At 41.1% G+C, this 19,619-nt stretch overlaps 1 protein-coding gene and 1 pseudogene across 22 annotated transcripts in view; one reads left to right on the forward strand and one right to left on the reverse strand.

Annotated features, from left to right (window-relative positions):
• Nucleotides 1-19,619, forward strand: part of OSBPL9 (oxysterol binding protein like 9) — a 266,637-nt gene that overhangs the window by 123,498 nt on the left and 123,520 nt on the right. For all 22 annotated transcript variants that reach the window (XM_086387899.1, XM_086387889.1, XM_086387886.1 and 19 more), the window contains one exon: nt 7,121-7,171. In XM_086387899.1, the coding sequence (XP_086244025.1) occupies nt 7,133-7,171 (39 nt within the window). In that variant the 5' untranslated portion in view covers nt 7,121-7,132. Of the gene's footprint in view, nt 1-7,120; nt 7,172-19,619 lie in introns of those variants that run through there.
• On the reverse strand, nt 11,469-14,431 carry LOC147375335 (sterol regulatory element-binding protein cleavage-activating protein pseudogene; annotated as a pseudogene).

Consider the following 19,619-nt stretch of genomic DNA (forward strand, 5'->3'; position numbering starts at 1 on the left):
GGTATCAAGATGCAATATCTCTGTGTTAGATACGTAACCTATTACAAGAACAGATCTAATCTCTTGGTCAGCAAAACATCTGACTTTCTGGTTCTAGTTCTGACCTTCCTACTGTAGTTCTTTTACTATTAATACTTTCTATACTTAGTATAATATCATAATTAGTATAATTACCTCCAGGCTGTTCCAGCTCTTAACGATGTTCTTATATATATCTCTGTTCTGTGTCTGTTTTCTTTAAAGGAAGGCAGTCATCTTCCAGGATCTTGGAAAGACCCCAGACATCATTGTCCCCTTGTATACTGATTCTGTATATTTCCCTAAAGCTCTATCCACCTGATGTGAAGAGCCTACTCATTGGAAAAGACCCTGATGCTGGGAAAGATTGAGGGCAGGAGGAGAAGGGGGCGGCAGAGGATAGTTAGATAGCATCACCGACTAAATGGACATGAATCTGAGCAAACCCCGGGAGATAATAAAGAGCAGGGGAGAAGGACAGACGTACTGCAGTCCAGAGTCAGACAGAACTTAGTGACTAAACAACAACAAAGTCTCTATCTGTAGTATGTGCGTGTATGTGTGCTAAGTTGCTTCAGTCGTGTCTGACTCTTTGTGACCCTAGGGACTGTAATCCACCAGGCTCCTCTATCCATGGGGATTCTCCAGGCAGAAATACTGGAGTGGGTTGCCGTGCCCTCCTGCAGGGGATCTTCCCAACCCAGGGATCGAACCTGCCTCTCTTACATCTCCTGCATTGGCAGGCGGGTTCTTTACCACTAGTGCCACCTGCTACTGCTCAACTGAGGCCTTTCTATAATGTGGAGTGGGAGATGCGGGAGTTATCTGTAGTGTAAAACTTGAGGGATGAATGATGGGGAATATTCCTCAACAATCAATAATGAATATTGATTTTCATTCATCTGAAGTATTTTCAAATTTCCCTTATTATTTTTTCTTTGAGCCATTAGTTGTTTAGGAGTATCATTTAACTTCTACCTGTTTGTGGATTTCCCAAATTTCCTTCTGTTATTGAGCGTGCCTTTTAATCTGTTTTGGTCAAAGAACATACTTTGTTTTATTTATGTTCTTTTAAATTTATTGAGGCTTGTTTTATGGCTTTAACATATGTCAGTCCCAGAGGTTCCCTGGTGGCTCAGATGGTAGAGAATCTGCCTGCAATGCAGGAGACCTGGGTCTGATCCCTGGGTTGGGAAGATCCCCTGGAGAAGGGAATGGCTGCCTACTCCAGTATTTACTCTCTCTCTCTCTCTTTTTTTTTTTAACATTTTATTTTATTTTCCTGTAATCCAGTATTCTTACTTGGAGAATTCCATGGACAGAGGAACCTGGCCCGGGCCACAGCCCATGAGGTCACAAAGAGTTGGACACAACTGAGTGACTAACACTTTTACTTTTCATGATCAGTCTTGGATAATGTTCGATTACATTTGCAAATAACTTCTTTTCAAGAAGTTTCTTTTGAAAGGCACAAAAGAAACATTGCACATTGCTTCTGTTCACAGCCCACTGGCCTATACCTAGATACAGCATATAGCTAGCTGCAAGAGGCTTGAAATGTAATAGTTAGCAGGGGAGCCACGTGTTCAGTTAACATTTGGGGTTCAGTTCAGTTGCTCAGTCATGTTTGACTCTGCAACCTCATGGACTGCGGCATGCCAGAGTTCCCTGTCCATCACCAACTCCTGAAGCTTGCTCAAATTCACGTCCATTGAGCTTGCTCAAATTCATGATGCCATCCAACTATCTCATCCTCCGTCGTCCCCTTCTCCTCCTGCCTTCAGTCTTTCCCAGCTTCAGAGTCTTTTCTAGGGAGTCAGTTGTTTGCATCAGGTGGCCAAAGTATTGGAGTTTCAGCTTCAGCATCAGTCCTTCCAATGAGTATTAAGGACTGATTTCCATTAGGATTAATTGGTTTGGTCTCCTTACAGTACAAGGGACTCTCAAGAGACTTCTCTAACACCACAGTTCAAAAGCATCCATTCTTCGGCCCTCAGATTTCTTTATGGTCCAACTCTCACATTCATACATGACTACTGGAAAAACCAAAACTTTAACTAGACAGATCTTTGTCGGCAAAGTAATGTCTCTGCTTTTTAATATGCTGTCTAGATTAATCATAGCTTTTCTTCCAAGGAGAAAGCATCTTTTAATTTCATGGCTGCAGTCACCATCTGCAGTGATTTTGAAGCCCCCCAAAATAAAGTCTCTCACTGTTTCCATTGTTTCCCCATCTATTTGCCATGAAGTGATGGGACCAGATGCCATGATCTTAGTTTTCTGAATGTTGAGCTTTAAGCCAACTTTTTCACTCTCCTCTTTCACTTTCATCAAGTGGCTCTTTAGTTCTTCACTTTGTGCCATAAGGGTGGTGTCATCTGCATATCTGAGGTTATTGATATTTCTCCTGGCAATCTTGATTCCAGCTTGTGCTTCGTCCAGCCTGGCTTTTTGCATGATGTACTCTCCATGTAAGTTAAAATTTGGGGTGAAGGATGTTAATACTGAAAGGAAGAAGAGAATGGATTTTGGGGGACAGGCATGTGATAGGCAGCATTATATTGTATTTGTGGTAATTTACTTTGAAATTTTAATACAAATTGTAATCTGAATCAATAGCTTGGGGTTATCATAAGGATTAATGTAAATTATTTCTTTGGGGGTGTTGAGTCTTAGTGTGGAATATGGGGTCATTGATCTCTGTTGAGGCATGTGGGATCTTTCAGATGCAGCATGTGGGATCTAGTTTCCTGACCAGGAATTGAACCCAGGCCCCCTGCATTGGGAGTCCAGAGTCTTAGTCACTGGACCACCAGCAAAGTCAAAAAAGTGATTTTTGATTGTATGGCTTGTTATATCAGAATCCACTGCCCTTGCATTAGTAAGATATAAGAAACCAGCAAATCCAGCCACCAAATCCAACAATCTTTGTTAGTCCTGGAGCCTCTTAGAAGTAGAACACATCACCCCTGTATCTTTCTGCTTCATGGGGGATTCTGTTTTCTTAAATCGCTGAAAAGATTTTAGTGTCTGTTTTCTGAGTACCTCTCAAGGTGCTGAGCCTTGTGGCTTGGAGGCATGTTTGTGCTAACTTGCTAAAAAATACTTTTGTTACTAAGTTTGAGAACATTGTTAGCATAGCACCGGGTAGGAAGATCACCGGAGTTGGGGTTATGTTTGTTGGCTCTACCTTTCTCTCATCACTACTTGTATTTGTAAAAAAAAACCCAAAGAGACAATAAGAGCATCAAAAACAAAAACAATGCCCCCTGCCAAACTTCCAAAACAAAACCCCCTGCTCTTCAGTGAATAGCATTTGCAGGTTTGCTTCAGATCAGAGGATAGCTGGAGATCACTTGTAGCTAGAACCTTCTGCCTCTCCCCTCTCCTTCTCTCAGCGTGTATGCTTTAGTTATTGCTTCCTTCATGTAGAGGGCACAAGACCTGTGGCAACTGTTCCTTAAGCTTCAAGAACATATAGGAAGGAACTCTTCTCTCAACGCCAGTAGAAAAACTCCTGTGAAAGGAGTCCATCCTGCCTTGTCCCTGAGGTCATAGGTCCTGTGATTGGCCAGCTTGGTCAGATAACCACCCCTCAGCACTCACTGTGCCTAGGGGGACTTAGTCATACCAGCTTCTTTTTGGCTACACATTGGAGTTGAGTGGCAAGAAAATGAGGGAGAGGGCTCTGCGTCATTGTGGAGAAGGAGCAGGATTCAAGGGTATCAGCACAGATATGATGTGGGAGAATGATTGGCAGGGCAGCCATTCCAAACTGTGTCGGCCGTATCAAACTGCTATATTTTACACATGTAATTTAATTGGGTAATTTACTTGATCTCCCTGATGTCACCTTCATTTACGTGGATAACTCTTACCAATGCAAGGTCTTGTGAGGTTTACTGTGTATAAAGTGCATAGCACATGGAGGTCATCAGTGAGTGAGAGTCTGCTGCTACTGTTGATGCTGCTACTGCTTTTGCTGTATCGTTAATGTCACCATCATCCCTTTTCCCCAAGTTCTCATATTTAACTTCTGTTTTTCTATAACACACCCTTGAGAATGTTCATAAACCTTTAGCTCTCCATTAACTATTGAAGTTTAATTTCCTTAACTACTCACTGTTTCTTTCAGATCCCCCCAGGACCTGGTCCCCACATCTCCTTTTCAGCTTCATCTCTCCACCTCTCTCCACCTCCCTCTTCACACTCTGTGCTTGGGCTGTAAGTCTGCACTTCTGTGAAGACCTCATGTGTGAAGTTTTCCGTACCTGTTCCTTTGCTGATGTTGTTACCTTGCTTGGAATACCTCTTTTGCCTACCTTCTCTCTCTAGAATTCTGTTTGTTTGTTTTTTTAAAGTCCCAGGTTAAAGCTTGAGACCTGATCCCTTCTCTGTTGCTTTCCCTAATCTTTTTCAATGGCAGGGAGCATTCTGTAGTTCACAGTACTTTGTGCCTGTATGCACATAATTTATTTTTGCTCCCTTTAATTTAATTTATTTTTACAATTGTTTATGTGCTAGTCTTTTTTTTTTTTACATTTAAAAATAGTCCAGGCCAATTATTTTATAGGATGTCCCACAGTCTGAATTTGTCTGATTGTTTCCTAGTTCTGTTTGTTGTAATTATTTATTACCCCGTCTAGCCCTTTTTTTATCTACTATAATCTGATTTTTAAAAATGGAAGAGAATCAAGGATGTTTGTTACCTTGTTTGAGTTGCATTCTAACTCTCATTGGGTATTTTCAAACCTAATTATTATTTTTGTGTTTTGCCGTGACACTTTTGGAGAGAAGATAAATATAGGGTACAGTAAAAGGGCTATTAAATGCTTAGGGAATGTTTTTGTCAACTGTGTTTTTGCCAGCTATTTTGTTAGTAAAGAACTCATTTTTAACCCTGTTTATTTATTTATTTATTTTTAAGTTTTAAAATTCTGAAATATTTTTTCCTTCATTTTTTAAATTTAATTTAATTTTATTTTTAAACTTTACAATATTATATTGGTTTTGCTAAATATCGAAATGAATCCGCCACAGGTATACTTGTGTTCCCCATCCTGAACCCTCCTCCCTCCTCCCTCCCCATACCATCCCTCTGGGTCGTCCCAGTACACCAGCCCCAAGCATCCAATATCATGCATTGAACTGGACTGGCGACTCGTTCATACATGATATTATACATGTTTCAATGCCATTCTCCCAAATCTTCCCACCCTCTCCCTCTCCCACAGAGTCCATAGGCTGTTCTATACATCAGTGTCTCTTTTGCTGTCTCGTATACAGGGTCATTTTTAACACTGTTTAATGTTGAGAATTTTTAATAAAATGTATGAATCATGGTTATACTTGCAAGAAGACTCTCTACAGTATTTCAGTAATTTCTGAACATGAATTTCTATAGCTCACTACTGTGCTTTTTTGTTTCATTTTTTTTAGTTTTGAAGAAAGTTTGCTTTGATTTATTGTAATGTTGTTACACTGATAAGCTTACAGGCATAGATGTGTTAACAGCATGTTGCAGTGAGAAGGATAAGGCAGATCTTTGTGTGTAGGCAGGCAAATCTCTCTGAGAAATGATTAAATTTACTTTTTCAGCTTTATTGAGGTATAATTGACATGTAACATTATTTAAGGTGTACAATGTGATGATTTGGTATACATATATATTGTGAAGTGATTACTACAATAAGATTGAACAACACAACCACTATCACCTCTTATAGCTACCTTTTGTTTTGTAGTGAGAACTTTTAAGAGCTACTCATTTAGCCATTTTCAAATATTCAATATGTATTATTAACTATAGTCATTATGCTGTACATGAAATCCTCAAGGTATAGTTATCTTATGGCTGGAAGTTTGCCTGTGGCTCAGTACAATGGATGTGGTTTAAAGGGCATCTGTGGTTTAAAGTGGGACAGTTTTCTTCAAAAACGTAACTCCATGATATTGACTTGTTTTACTTCTTTGTCACATAGTGGAAAAAATACCAGTTGTTGAGGTATTAAATATTTTTAAAGCTTTAGTTGTTTGAGGTTTTACTTTATTTTTTACACATGACTAAGGTAATTCTAGGAATATTTAGTGGATGTCAACATGGGGCTTATTGTTCAGAACACAGTCTTTGCTTAGCTCAGTCTAGCATCAGAAACAAAGGATAAAAATGTTTTATCAGTAAATATTTTTTGAGCACCTACTCTGTGCCAGACACTGTTCTGAAGCATAAGTCAGATACAGTTTCTACCCCCTAAGGAATTTGCAGCCTTGTGGGTGAGTCAAACAAGTAACCAGCCACTATAGCACAAGGTGCCAGGGTCGGGAAACATACAAGAGACTCTAGGAGTCCAGGGGTGGGAATTCTAATTAGAGGTAGGGCACTTGATGAGTGATAATCCAAGGCAGAAAATCAGAGTCAAGGATATTCTAAACTGAGAAACATTGGATGAGAAATCTCAGAGGCAAACAAAAAAAAAAAAATGTGACCCATCTAGGGAGTTGCAGAGACAAAGTTAAAGCAGTTTTTCTCAAGATGTGTCCTCTGTTTGCTTGAGTCAGAATCATCTGGGAATGACTCTTAAACCCACAGATTCAGGTGACTCTCAAACTCACTGAAATGTGAGAAACATATTTTAGTTGAAAGTTAAAGGATATGAAGGAAAAATGAAAATATAGTGTAATATATGCCATGTTTAAGGTACACATAAAATTCTGTGATTAGCTTTATTTGTATAAACTACTTCCTGGTGTCTCAGAATCTGCCTGCAGTGCGGGAGACCTGGGTTTGATCCCTGGGTTGGGAAGATCCTCTGGAGGAGGGCATGGCAGCCCACTCCAGTATTCTTGCCTGGAGGAACGTGGACAGAGGAACCTGGTTGGCTACAGTGCATGGGGTTGCAGAGTCGGACATGACTGAGTGACCAGGCACAGCACGAAACATTTTAAATTTTCTAATTCCTGTCTTTAAGTGATGGCTGAGTAGAGTGGGACAGGAATGGGGAAAAGGGAGGAATATTACTATAAAATGTATCTCTTTACCCCTAGATGATTCTAAAAAGTCTGTTTATCTTTTATTCATTTAATGTTTTTGTTTTTCTTTTAGTCCAAGGACAAAATGATGAGAGGCTCTCGCAGAGGATGTGTTAGACTCAGAGTGAGTATTTATTCATTTTTATGAAAACCAATTTTGACAGAAAGAAAACTATTTTGACAGATTCATGGGAATCTAAATTTAGTTTAGCTCCCTTACTTAATTGGTGGGGCAGACAAGTTTAAGGCTCAGAGGAAAAACGACTTCTCCAGGGTAACTCCAGAACCAGGGCTAGAGTTCAGTTCTTTTGGCCCATTAATTTAATGTTGTATCCATGACTTGATGCGCCTACTGATTTTTTAAATCTGTTTTGTATCCAGGGACAGGGGCTGGAAATTAAATAAGTTGTAGTGTTGGCAATAGAGTAAGCAGTAGGAAAAAACTCTGAGAAATCCCCACTTTCAGCTGCTTAATTCTTTCTGTTCAACACTATTTAATAATGGATGTTGCAGCAGTTATGTCCCTTAGAAATATAATGTGAGCAAGATATATAATTTAAAATTTTTGTTGTGTCACATTGAAAAAGCAGGTGAAATTAATTTTAATGATATATTTTGTTTATGCCAGGATATCCAGAATATTATTTGAACATGCAATCAATAAAAAAATTATTGCGATACTTTACATTCTTTTTTTTCATACTACGTCTTTGGAATCCACTATGTCTTTTGTACTTATGGCACATCGTGGTTCAGATCAGCTGCATTTCAGGTGCCCTATAGCCTCATGTGACTCAGGGCTACCTATTGGACAGTACAGGCCTATAGCTTCAAACTGTTTTTTATTTCCTGTTCAGTTTCCGCCATTGTCTGAATAGCTAAAGACAAGGAGGAATGCAGGGTTGAGGATATAGTTTCTAGTACTCAACTGTATCTAAAGAAGGGCCTCTGTCGTAAGTATTAATAGGTAAATGAGCTTCTAGTGGCATTTTCTTCTTTTGGATTCCTGTTGCTTTCTTTCTGCCATCTTTTTTTCTGTACCCTTTTGAAGATGTAAATGTATTTCATAAATATATGATTGCCTTTATTAGCAGTAGGTTATTGGTAGAAATGGGAGATAACTCTGAGAAAGAAATCAAATTCTAATGGAAAAAGTTTGACACTGAGATAGGAGTTAAGTATGGTGAATTTGCAGGATGGAAATGAGACAGGCTTGTTTTGAACAGATGGTGTATATATGACAGCATAAAGATTTTTGAAAATTCAGCTTATTGTGCTCTTGGCTATTTTCCCCCTTTCCTTTGGTTTTTGCTTTTGCCTTCTTGGTTTAATTGCTTTTCTAAGCACTTGTTATTGACCTCAGTCACCGCTCAGTCTGGTATTAACTGCTTTCTTGGCTTGAGATAGACTCAGTCAGTAGTGAGACTTTGGCAGAGCTGTAGTGAGACAGCTCTTCAGTTGAATTCAATCTGGATTGTTACATTTAATGCACATTTTTTTTCTTTTAAATATAGCTTAATTATTTATTAAACCTCGTGACTACCTTGTAGGTTAAGAAGTAGGATTTGGCCCAGTTACTGTGGAAGCCTGTCTGTGTGTCCCATTCAAATTGCACCTGCCTCCCTGTCTCCTAAAGTAACCACTCTGTTTTATAGGAACCACTTCTTAGATTTGCCTTCCTAAATTCTACATTTTATCTTGCCCATTTAAAAAATTTGATATCTTTTGTTTGCAATTTATCTGTTGAAGACTCCAGACCCTTTGACCTGGAGGAGTTTTCCATAGTGTAGGTTTTATGGATTGTGTACTGGTGCAGTTCAGCATGTTCCTGTCTCTGCTTTTCCTACGTATTGGCAGCTGATCCAGAGACTGAGTCAGACTTAGGTTTGATCCCTTTGGCAAGACTTTAGGCTGTGTTGTGTTCTTTTATTAGGAGGCAGTGTCTGGTTTTTGCTCTTCATTGGTATTAGCAACTTTGTTTTTGGCTGCAGGATGTCAATTTCCTAACCAGGGATTAAATTTGGGTCACGACACTGAAAGTTGCTGAGTCCTAACCACTGGACCACCAGGGAACTCCCAAATATTACCAACTGTTGATGCAGTACCTAGATCCATTTGCAAAATTATATTTTATCATTTTGTTTAAATTTTTATCAGAAATAATCATATAAGGAAACACTTCATCAGTTATTTGGTTACCCAGTGCTACAATTCAAATAGGATAAATAAATGCTTGATTATTTCCTTTTACTTACTGAGTGTTCATAATAATGGACTTAAAACAACACTCATATATATATATATATATATATATATATATATAAATGTCTGTATATACCCAAAAGAATTGAAAGCACAGCCTTGAGTGGATATTTGTATACATAGGTGCTGTTTGCAAAAGCAGCAGCACCTATTGTGAGCAACTATTGTTACTCACAATAGTCTAGACATGGAAGCAGCCCTAGTGTCCATTTGATGGATGAATGGCTAAACAAATGTGAAATATCCATAACAATGCAATAGTGTTTAGTCTTAAAAAGAAAGGAAATTCTGACACATGCTACAACATGGATGAACTTTAAGGGCATTTGCTACATGAATTAAGTCAGTCACAAAATGACAAATACTGTTTGATTCTACTTATATGAGGTACCTAGAGTTGTCAAATTCATGGAAACAGAAAATAGAATGGTGGCTTCCAGGGGTTGAAGCTAGGAGGATTAGAGATTTCTTGTTTAATGGATACAGAGTTCCAGTTTGAGAAGATGAAAAAGTTCTGGAAATGGACGGTTAGGATGGTTGTACAACAATGTAAATGTTCTTAAAAATATAAAAATGGTAAATTTTATGTTATGTGTATTTTACCACAATTAAAACCATTTTTTTAATCTACAGTTTTTTAATCTACAGTTCTATAGATCAAACACCTTGGAAAGGTTCTCTCCTTGTTGAAATCATGTTAGCCAAGCCGGGCTCTCATCTGGAGGCTCTGAGGGACTACAAGGGGAGAGTCTGCTTCCAGGTTCATTCAGGTTGTTGGAAGAATTCATTTCTTTGTGATGAAAGGACCAAGGTCCTCATTTTCTTGCCAGCTGTCAGCTTGAGATCTGTGCTTAACTTCTAGAGGCTATGCATACTCCTTGTCCTGTGGCCCCTCCATCTTCAAGTCAGCATGGTGCATGGAATTCTTTTAGTGCTTTAAGCCTCTCTGACTTCTCCTTTCTGTTACCAGCTGCAGAAAACACTCTGCTTTTAAAAAGTCTTATATTATTAGAATAGGTTATACCCACCAGATAATCTCCCTTTTGCCATGTAATCACTTCAGTGATTACTCTTCCTATAACATAATCCCTACAGTAACTTCTCATCATATTTGCAGTTTCCACTCACATTCAAAGGGGAAGAGAGAAAACAGGGACGGGGTCATTGGGCAGGGTGGTATTTTAGAATTCTACCACACAGCATGACCGAGAAGAGCTTGCTGTACCTGTGTCTGAATCTTATTTTTGCTCTTTGCTTTGTTGACTGGAAGAGGGAAGCAATCAGTAATTCTCCAGACCTTAGGTTTTCTCTTCTTTTAAGTGGGGATTATAATATCCTTGCAGAATTTTGTGAGGATTACTCACTTAATTAGGCTTTTAATTAGTTGTGTGTGTGTGTGTGTGTGTGCTGGTGTGTATGTGTGTTTTAATAGGCTTTGTGTTATTTTCAAGAAGCTGAACTACCATTTGGCTTTCTATTTAGGAAACATCTGGAGAGTTTGTTTGCAATATAGATTTCCAAGTTCCACTCTAGTGATATACTGTTTTAGAACTGGGTCTGGAACCTTTTATTTTTAAACAGTTTCTCCAGGTGATTGTTTTGTACAGCCAAGTTTGGGACCACTGGTGTGGTAGAATCAGAGAGACCTGGAGCTGAATATCATTTAGCTACACCCCTTACTGACTCTGTGCCTTTGAGCAAATTTCTTAACTTCTATTAAGATAACATCTAACTTGTAAGATTGTGAGGTTTAGCACTTATGTATGTACAGAGTTTGGCACATTGTACACATGCAGTGATAACTGCTGTGAACGATGATGGTAGTGGTGGTGGTGATGATGCACCTATCATCGAGATTCCAGAGGAACGTGACAAGCTCTCACAGATCTCTTCCTGCCTATTCATCCATCCTATCCTATGTTCTAACCACACCACACTTTGTTTCTTCAACCTTTTATCATATATTTTTCTATGTCAGGAGTATTCTGTGCCCTTATCTGGTGAGCTCATCCTTTTTTTTTTTTTTAAGTTTAATAGTACAATCATGAGGCAGGACAGGACAGTTCACAGGCAGCTTCCCAAAGACAGGCCAGGTCTTCTCCCCAGGCCAGTGCACTGCCCCACAGAGCACCCAGGCAGATGGGCAGGGAGGCCCACCCTCAGTCCAGCTTCTCCAGCACAGAGAGCACGTACACTCGGCTAAGCTCGCTGCCAGAGTTGTAAGCAATGGTAGTGTTGTTCAGCAACAGGATCTGGCAGGCCAGCTGGGCCTCAGTCTTCTTCCCCAGGTAGACTGACTGTATAACAGGTCCCCATGGTTTAGATCTGTCCGTAAAGCAAGCACAGCCTGGCCGCTGGTCACCAGCAGGTTGTCTGAAATGACACTCAAGCTTGCACCACAACCCAGGTCTTGCTGAGTGGAGTAGAGCTTGATGCCTGTGCTGCAGTCCCAGATCCTGATGAGGTCATCTAGACCACGGCTGGTGGCGCAGGGGGTGGTATAGGGGAGGGAGGTGACATCTCCACGGTGAGTGAACGTGTGGCTGACCTGGCTGCCAGTCAACACGTCCCACAGGTGCATGGCCCCATCTTACCTTGCACTGACTAGCACTGTGGTCTGGTCAGTGTACACAGTCGTGATAGCCTCTGAGTGGCTTTGCAGAGTGAAGAGGCAGCCTGAGTCCTCCAGACCAATCACCCTCAGTGTGTGGCCCTGGCTCCCAGTCACACAGTGCCTGGCCTCTGCCTCCAGGCTGTGATGGGCTTCTGGTGTGCACAGGGCACTGTGGGTCAGTGCTGCTGTGTCCCTGCTGCTGTACGTGGGGAATTTGGGGGACTGCCCTGCCTTGGGGCCCCTCGGAACTGCAGGAAGCTGAAGGCAGATGTGAGTCTCCAAGGAGAAGTCAAGGAAACTATTGAGCCAGGCAGCCAGTCCTTTTGTCTCCATGTTGCCGGAGGAGACCTCCTTGCTGCTGCAGTGCAGAGTGCCCTCGATGGCCTCCCACACCTCCAGCCGACCATTGCTGCACCCACCATGATGGGATTGCCCTGAGCTCCAGGCTCCACATAGAGCCGTCTGTGCTGGGGGACCAGATGAGGAAAGGGAAGCTCTGAGAGGAGTGCCTCCCTCATCCTCAGGGCCCTGGGGCAGGGTGGGTGCAGGGCTGGTGTGTGGACAGGAGCCATTCCGAATCTCTTCCTAGTACACTGGCTGCACCAGGCGGCTGACATCATTGCCTGGGGAGTCCTGAGCAGGGCGGCAGCCCACCCAGTGCTAGGACTCAGGCTGAGTTAGCTCTGGGAGCTGCACCTATGCTGAGAAGTTGGTGTTGATCAAACAGGTGAGGTCTGACAGATCCCCAAAGAAGGGAGGCAGCGGAGGGCCCTGTGATGGTGCCGTAATGGAGGACTGTCCCCGGGCCACTCTGGCCACCCTTCCTGCTGTCTGACAGCCGTTCCCAGCTCTCTTGAGCCTCCAACACATTGCCAACACCACTGTCATGGTGCTGCCTGCCTGGGTGCCAGATGCTGGTGAGGTCATTTCCGATGTGTGCATCCCATACACACATGTGGCCTGCCAAGCAACAGCTCACCAGGAGCATCCCATTGCTGGCCAGAGACTCGATGTCCATGAGGTGCCCATGCAGCACCAGGGGCACGATCTCCGTCTCAGGTGGCCTGTAGCTGTAGTCACTGCAGGCCAGCACCCCATACCATGGGTTTGCCAGGGTTGTGCACCAGGCTACTTATAGTTACTCAGGCAGAGCATGCGGTACAGGCAGAGCAGCAGCAGCACAATGATGCCTGAGGCCTTGCTGAGCCCCACCACCTTGTACGGGGTGATGTCTCTGTGTGCATGCACCATGTCTGGCCCCTGAGGCTGGCCTCCCAGAGCCCATTCTGCCCAGACCATAGTGGAAGCCAGGGGTTGTGGGTATCCTGAGGGTGCCACCCCTCCAGAGGCCTCCGTTAGGTTTGGGGCGGGGGATGACAGGCAGCAGGTTGACGTACCTCTGGGCCAGTGTGATGATGTAGTAGCTGAAGAGTGTTGGCTAGTGGCCGAAGGACAGTTTCCTCCAGTGTTCCTCATCCTCAGGCCCCCAGGTTACTCTGGGGCTGGGCTGTCTTGGACACCCTCAGATGGACCATTGGGCCTGGGCAGCTCCCCTGGCCATGTCTGGTTCTTGGGTGACTTAGAGGTGTCAGGTGGGAAGATGGAGAAGGTGGGATCTGGGTAGTTGGAGGGCACCACATCACTAGGTACAGGCAGGGGAGCCAGGGTGCTCTCACCCAGAGAACCCTGTTCTGTCACCTGGGCAGCTAGGTCTTTGTACACCAGGATACCAGTCACAACAGTGCCAGCTGTGGTAGGTGCTGTGTTAGGCGGGTTCAGGCCAGGAAGCAGACTGCATGCAGCCTCTTGGGGAACTGCAGGTTTTGGAAGGAGAATGGTTGCAGCATGATGGTGTAGGGTGTGGACAACTGCCGCTCAAGGCGTGTTGGCCATGCCACTGGCTTAGCAGGGGGCAATCAAGCCTCAGGGGGCAGCCACTTGTTCATATCTGCCAGCTTTGTCCAGCAAATGTCAATGAACAGTGCTGAAAAACAGCGTTTGAAGGAAGAAGTCAGACACCGGCCCACAATGGCAAAGCAATAAAAACTCCTGAGTGGAAGGCATGAGGGTGAAGTAGCCAACGAGGATGATGCCCAGCTCTGTGACCATGGTTTTCATGATGGACCAGCTCTCTCTGCTTAGGCCTTGGGCAATGCACAGCTTCCTCTTGAGATCCACTGGGGTGGAGACCACTGACTTGGTGAGCACCAACACATTCTCTAGCCCAGTGATCACCACAAGGTAGGGGAAAACCTCACCACTGTTGAGGGTGGCATCAGGCCAGAGAGTGTGCAGAGCCCCACAGATGTGAGCAGTGATCCGAGTACTGTGACCATGGTGGGCAGAGCCAGCCCCCGTTTGGACTTGGCTCTGTGTATCTTGCACGTGAAGGAGAGGTAGGCCTGATGTAGGTAGGCACAGGACGATGAGCTCAGTAATGCCAGTCTCCTCCTTGAAGTGCACGTGGACCAGGCTCTCTGCCCAGTTGGGACTGGGGTGCAGGAGCATCAGGGAGGCCCGCAGACTGCCCAGAAACTTGAATGGTAGTGCTGGAAGACCAGGATGATGGTGCACGAGACCACTCTCTTCCTGGTGTAGAGGCTGTACTCACGGAACAGCCCATGGTTGTAGCAGGTCTGAGATGCCTCTCATGCAGCCGTTCAGTCAGGGTCATCCTCAGCCAAAGTCACCTTGCTTCCTTCCTGGGAAGTGACCATGGATCTGCCTGGCACACACTGGACAGCCCTGACAGTGGACACTGTCTGCACACACGAGTCTGAAGCAAGTTCTCGAAGTAGTATCCCACCGTATGTGGCAGATGGCAGGCAGGACATGGTGACCAAGCTCATCTTTTAAGAGACTTTTCAAATGGTGATTCTTCATGAAGCATTCCTGACCCACACCCTTCTAACAGATTTGATCCTCTTCCGTTTGTGACTTAAAACCATGAAAGGACTTTTACATGATATTACATGTTAAGTAATCTGTTTTCTCTGCCCACTAGTGAGTTCACACCTAGTGTCACAAATGCATGGTACATTGTAAGTAGGTACTCAAAAAATACTTCTTGTTGATTTCATGTAATTATAAAAATAAGGAATACATTTTAGGGAATTTACCTTTACTATAGTTTATAGACAAAAGAAGTTAAACACAGTGGCATGGATGTGTTTTTTTAAAAAGAAAAGAAAAAAAGCACAACATCCACGTGGTTTTAGGCCACATGAAAGAATAGGGAAAGGAACCAGTAGTTACTGAGGAAGCTCTGGATCAGTCACTGTGTTGCCAGATTTTCATTGATATCCCCATGATAATCCTCTCGGGTCAGTGGTGGTATTTTGTTTTACAAATGAGAAGATGGAGACTCACAACTTTTAGTAGCTTACCAAAGTCACATAGTAAATGGTGAATCTGGGGTTGAACTTGGGTCTGTATCATTCCAAAGCCCTGTTCAGCCCTTAATGTTACCAGGCTCCTGTTCTTCTTGACTACAAGAGTCAATAATGCAGATGCTCCAAGTTGATGCACAGAAGTGAAAAACTAGTGGAGGAAGATGGAAGTTTGGAAAACCATTTCCTTCCCATCTTTCTTTGACTGTGTTAATGTTAGAGTGTGGCCACTAGATGGTGCCCTTGCCTTGATGGAGAAGTACAATAGTCGAGTCCTGGGGTCTGATTTTTTTTTTCCCCCTTCTGGGACTCAACCACAAGCAAAGCATTAATATTTCCAGGTAACATGAAAAGTGTAGAAGTGTTAGTATTAAAGAGGCAGTGTGGGGATAGAGACAAGAACAGGTAAAAAATGAAATTGAATTCAAATCCAGATTTGTCACTTACTAGCTTTGTGACTTCAGGGAACTCATTTATTCAGTTCTGAGTCCTATTTCCTTTACCTCTGGAATGGCCTTGTGTCATTTACTCATGTAATTATGAATATCACATTAACTGATACATTAGAAAGTATCCAAACAACGTTTGGGACTTCAGTTCTTAATGAATGATAGTTACTATTGTTACTAATTACTATTGGTGAGATGAATATCAGATTCTGAGGAATTCTGCAGGGCCTTAGGAATAACCAAAGTAATCACTAAATGTATTGTGACTTTTTTTTTTGGTATTGTGACTTTTTGAAAACTGTTAATCCATATGTGACTTTTTTTTTTTTTTTTTTTACCAATCCAGTGAAACTGAGTACTTCATTTATTTATTGTGCTTATCATCAGAGTTGATTGATTCCCTGAGGAAGGAGTCTCATATTCTCTTAGTCCATCACAAGAGAGTACAGCACTGTCCTGTGATGGGTTAAAAGTTTTAGCACTGATTTCTTTCAGTGCCTTATTTGAGTGATTCTACATTATTTTTGCATACATTAACATCTCTGGCATTGGAATGCATTTTATAATCACTGATATCTTAGCATGGATACAATTAGATAGATTAATGTATCCGGAGAAGGCAATGGCACCCCACTCCAGTACTCTTGCCTGGAAAGTCCCATGGACGGAGGAGCCTGATGGCTGCTGTCTGTGGGGTTGCTAAGAGTCGGACACGACTGAGCGACTTCACTTTCACTTTTCACTTTCATGCATTGGAGAAGGAAATGGCAACCCACTCCAGTGTTCTTGCCTGGAGAATCCCAGGAACGGGGGAACCTGATGGGCTGCGGTCTATGGGGTTGCGCAGAGTCGGACATGACTGAAGCGACTTAGCAGCAGCAGATTAATGTATAACCCGTAAGAGTGTCCTTCTCCCCTGTCCTCTTAGATCTACATCCTGTCTGCATCATCCTGTCAGTTGTTTTCTCATTTCATTATGAAAAACTACTCTATTGATTTATGTCCTTTTTTGTTAATTCACTAGCTTTTTTGCAGGCATCATCTCTTCTCTGTGAATTTGACATTAAGAATCTCTCTCTGACTTTCTTGTACAAGATGTCCATCTATTTAATCATCTTGTACAAGATGTACATCTATTTAATCTCTTGTGATTAGTACATAGATGTCATTAATGCTATTTTCCGAATGTTTATCATATTTTATGGCTATAAATTTAAAAATAAGGTGATGAAAAAGGATGTTCCGGGAAAATAGCAAAAGAAAGCTAGGAAATAGTATTATTAATAGTATCAGAAATAATAGACTTTAAGGCTTGCCTGGATTGATTTCAGGAAGTAAATCTAAGTTTGATTCTAGGAATTATATAACCTTAATCTTCAGCTTTTATATTAAAATTCCTGGGAATCTAATAATGAACTATTGGTGGTAAAATAAATAAATAATAGACTTTAAGAAAATGATTAGAATTGTATGGGAAAAGAGGGTACTCAAAACTCAGTGTCATATACATAACATTCTTTGACAATGGTAGAATAAATTAGAAACTCCTTAACAAAACAGTAGCCACGTGCCACCTCACATGGATACTTCTAAATAATTCATTGGTGAAGGTTGAAATTATAATGGAAATTATGAAATATTTAAACCTGAGTGACAATGGAGGGACCACATGTTAAAGCTGCATCTAAGGCAGTCTGATTTATAACCTTAAATGAATATATTATAAAATAGAGATTGAAAGTTAATGAGATAAGCATTATAGTCAAAAAATTAAAAAAGAAAAAATTAATGATAAAGTAGAAAGAGGAACAATCAAGGAAATTTTTAGGCCAGAGTCACTTATTAATATAAATGTTAAAATCATGAACAAAAAGCAGCAAACCATACCCAATAATATATAAACAAAAAGGGTTATGACCAAACAGTTTATTTTGGGAATACTATTAATAGGATTCTAATTTTGTAATTAAGATAATTTAACATATTAACTAATTAAAAAGGGAAGTTACATGACCATCTGAATAAATGGAAAAGAAGCAGTGAATAAAATGAAACATGCATTCAAGATCAGTGCCAGCTAGGAATAGGAAGAGAACATTCTTAACCCAATAAGGAGTATATACTAAAATGTTCCAGTGTGCTTAACAGCGAAATAGTAGAAGCATCTACTTTAGAATCAGCAATGAGACAAAGGTGCTTGATTTTTCTGTTTTTGTGTTTTTGAACTGTAGTGCAGTTGATTCACAATATTATGTTAGTTTCAGGTGTACACTGTAGTGATTCAGTATTTTTGCAGATTGTATTCCATTATAGGTTATTTCAAGATAATGGCTGTAATATTCTGTGCTCTGTACTGTATCTTTGTTGCTTGTGTATTTTATACATAGTAGTTTGTGTCTGTTAATCCCATACCCCTAATTTGTCTTTCCTCCATTCTCCTCCTTGATAACCACAAGTTTTCTATATTTGTGAGTCTGTTTCTGTTTTACATATACATTTATTTGAAATATTTTTAGATTCCACATGTAAGCAATGTCATACAGTATTTGTCTTTCTCTGTCTGACTTATTTCTCTAAGCATAACCCTGAGTCCATCCACTTTGCTGCAAATGGTAGTATTTTGTTCTTTTTTATGGCTGAGTAATATTTCATTCTATATGTATATACATATATATATACATCTATATGTATATATATTGTGTGTGTGTTTATACACACACACACACATTGTCCACATCTTCTTAATCCAGCTGTCTGTTGACTGCACTTGAGTTGCTTCCATGTCTTGGCTGTTGTAGATAATGCTGCTGTGAATATTTATGTATCGTTTCAAATTAGTATTTCTGTGTTTTTTTTTTTTTTTCTGGATATATACCTCGGAGTGGAATTGCTGTATTGTATAGTAGTTCTGTTTTTAGTTTTTTGAGGAGCCTCCATAACCTCCTTACTGTTTTCCATAGTGGCTGCACCAATTTATATTTTCATCAGCAGTGTACAAAGGTTTCTTTTTCTCTGCATCCTCTCCAGCATTTGTTATTTGCAGACTTTTTTGATAGCCATTTTGACAAGTGTGAGGTGCTATCTCATTGTGGGTTAGATTTGCATTTCTCTAATGATTAGCAACACTGAGTATCTTTTCATGTGCGTGTTAGCCATCTGTCTTGTTTGGGAAAAAAATCTGTTCAAGTCTTCTTTGATTGGCTTGTTTTTTTGAGTTGTGTATAGAGTTGTATAATCTGTTTGTATATTTTGGGTATTAACCCCTTGTTGGTTGCATGATTTGCAAATGCTTTATCCCATTCTGTAGGTTGTCTTTTAGTTTTGTTGGCGATTTCCTTTGCTGTGCAAAAGCTTTTAATTAGGTCCCATATGGGTTTTTGGCATTTATTTATTTTGCTTTGGGAAAGTGATTCAAGAAAATACTGCTATGATTTGTTTCAAAGAGTATTCAGCCTGTGTTCTCTTCTAGGAGTTTTATGGTTTTCAGTCTTATGTTGAGGTCTTTAAACCATTTTGATTTTATTTTATTTTTTATATGCTGTGAGGGAACGTTATAATCTCACTGCTTTACATGTGACTGTCTGCTGTCCAGTTTTCTCAGCATCACTTCTTGAAGAGACTGTCTTTTCTCCATTGTGTATTCTTGCGTTCTTTGTCATTGAGTAACTGACCACAGGTTTGTGTGTCTATTTCTGGCTGTCTCTTCTGTTCCATTGGTTAATGATTGTGTTCTTATGCCAATACCTTCTGTTTTGATTACTGTGGCTATATAGTATAGTCTGAAGTGTGGGAGGTTTATACCTCCAGCTTTTTTTCTTTTTTCTCAAGATTGCTGTTGCAGTTCTGGCTTGTTGTGGT

This window comes from Bos grunniens, chromosome 3, assembly GCF_055505025.1.
Source record: "Bos grunniens cultivar Pamir isolate PY7600 chromosome 3, Bosgru_T2T1.0, whole genome shotgun sequence".
Classification (NCBI taxonomy): domain Eukaryota; kingdom Metazoa; phylum Chordata; class Mammalia; order Artiodactyla; family Bovidae; genus Bos; species Bos grunniens.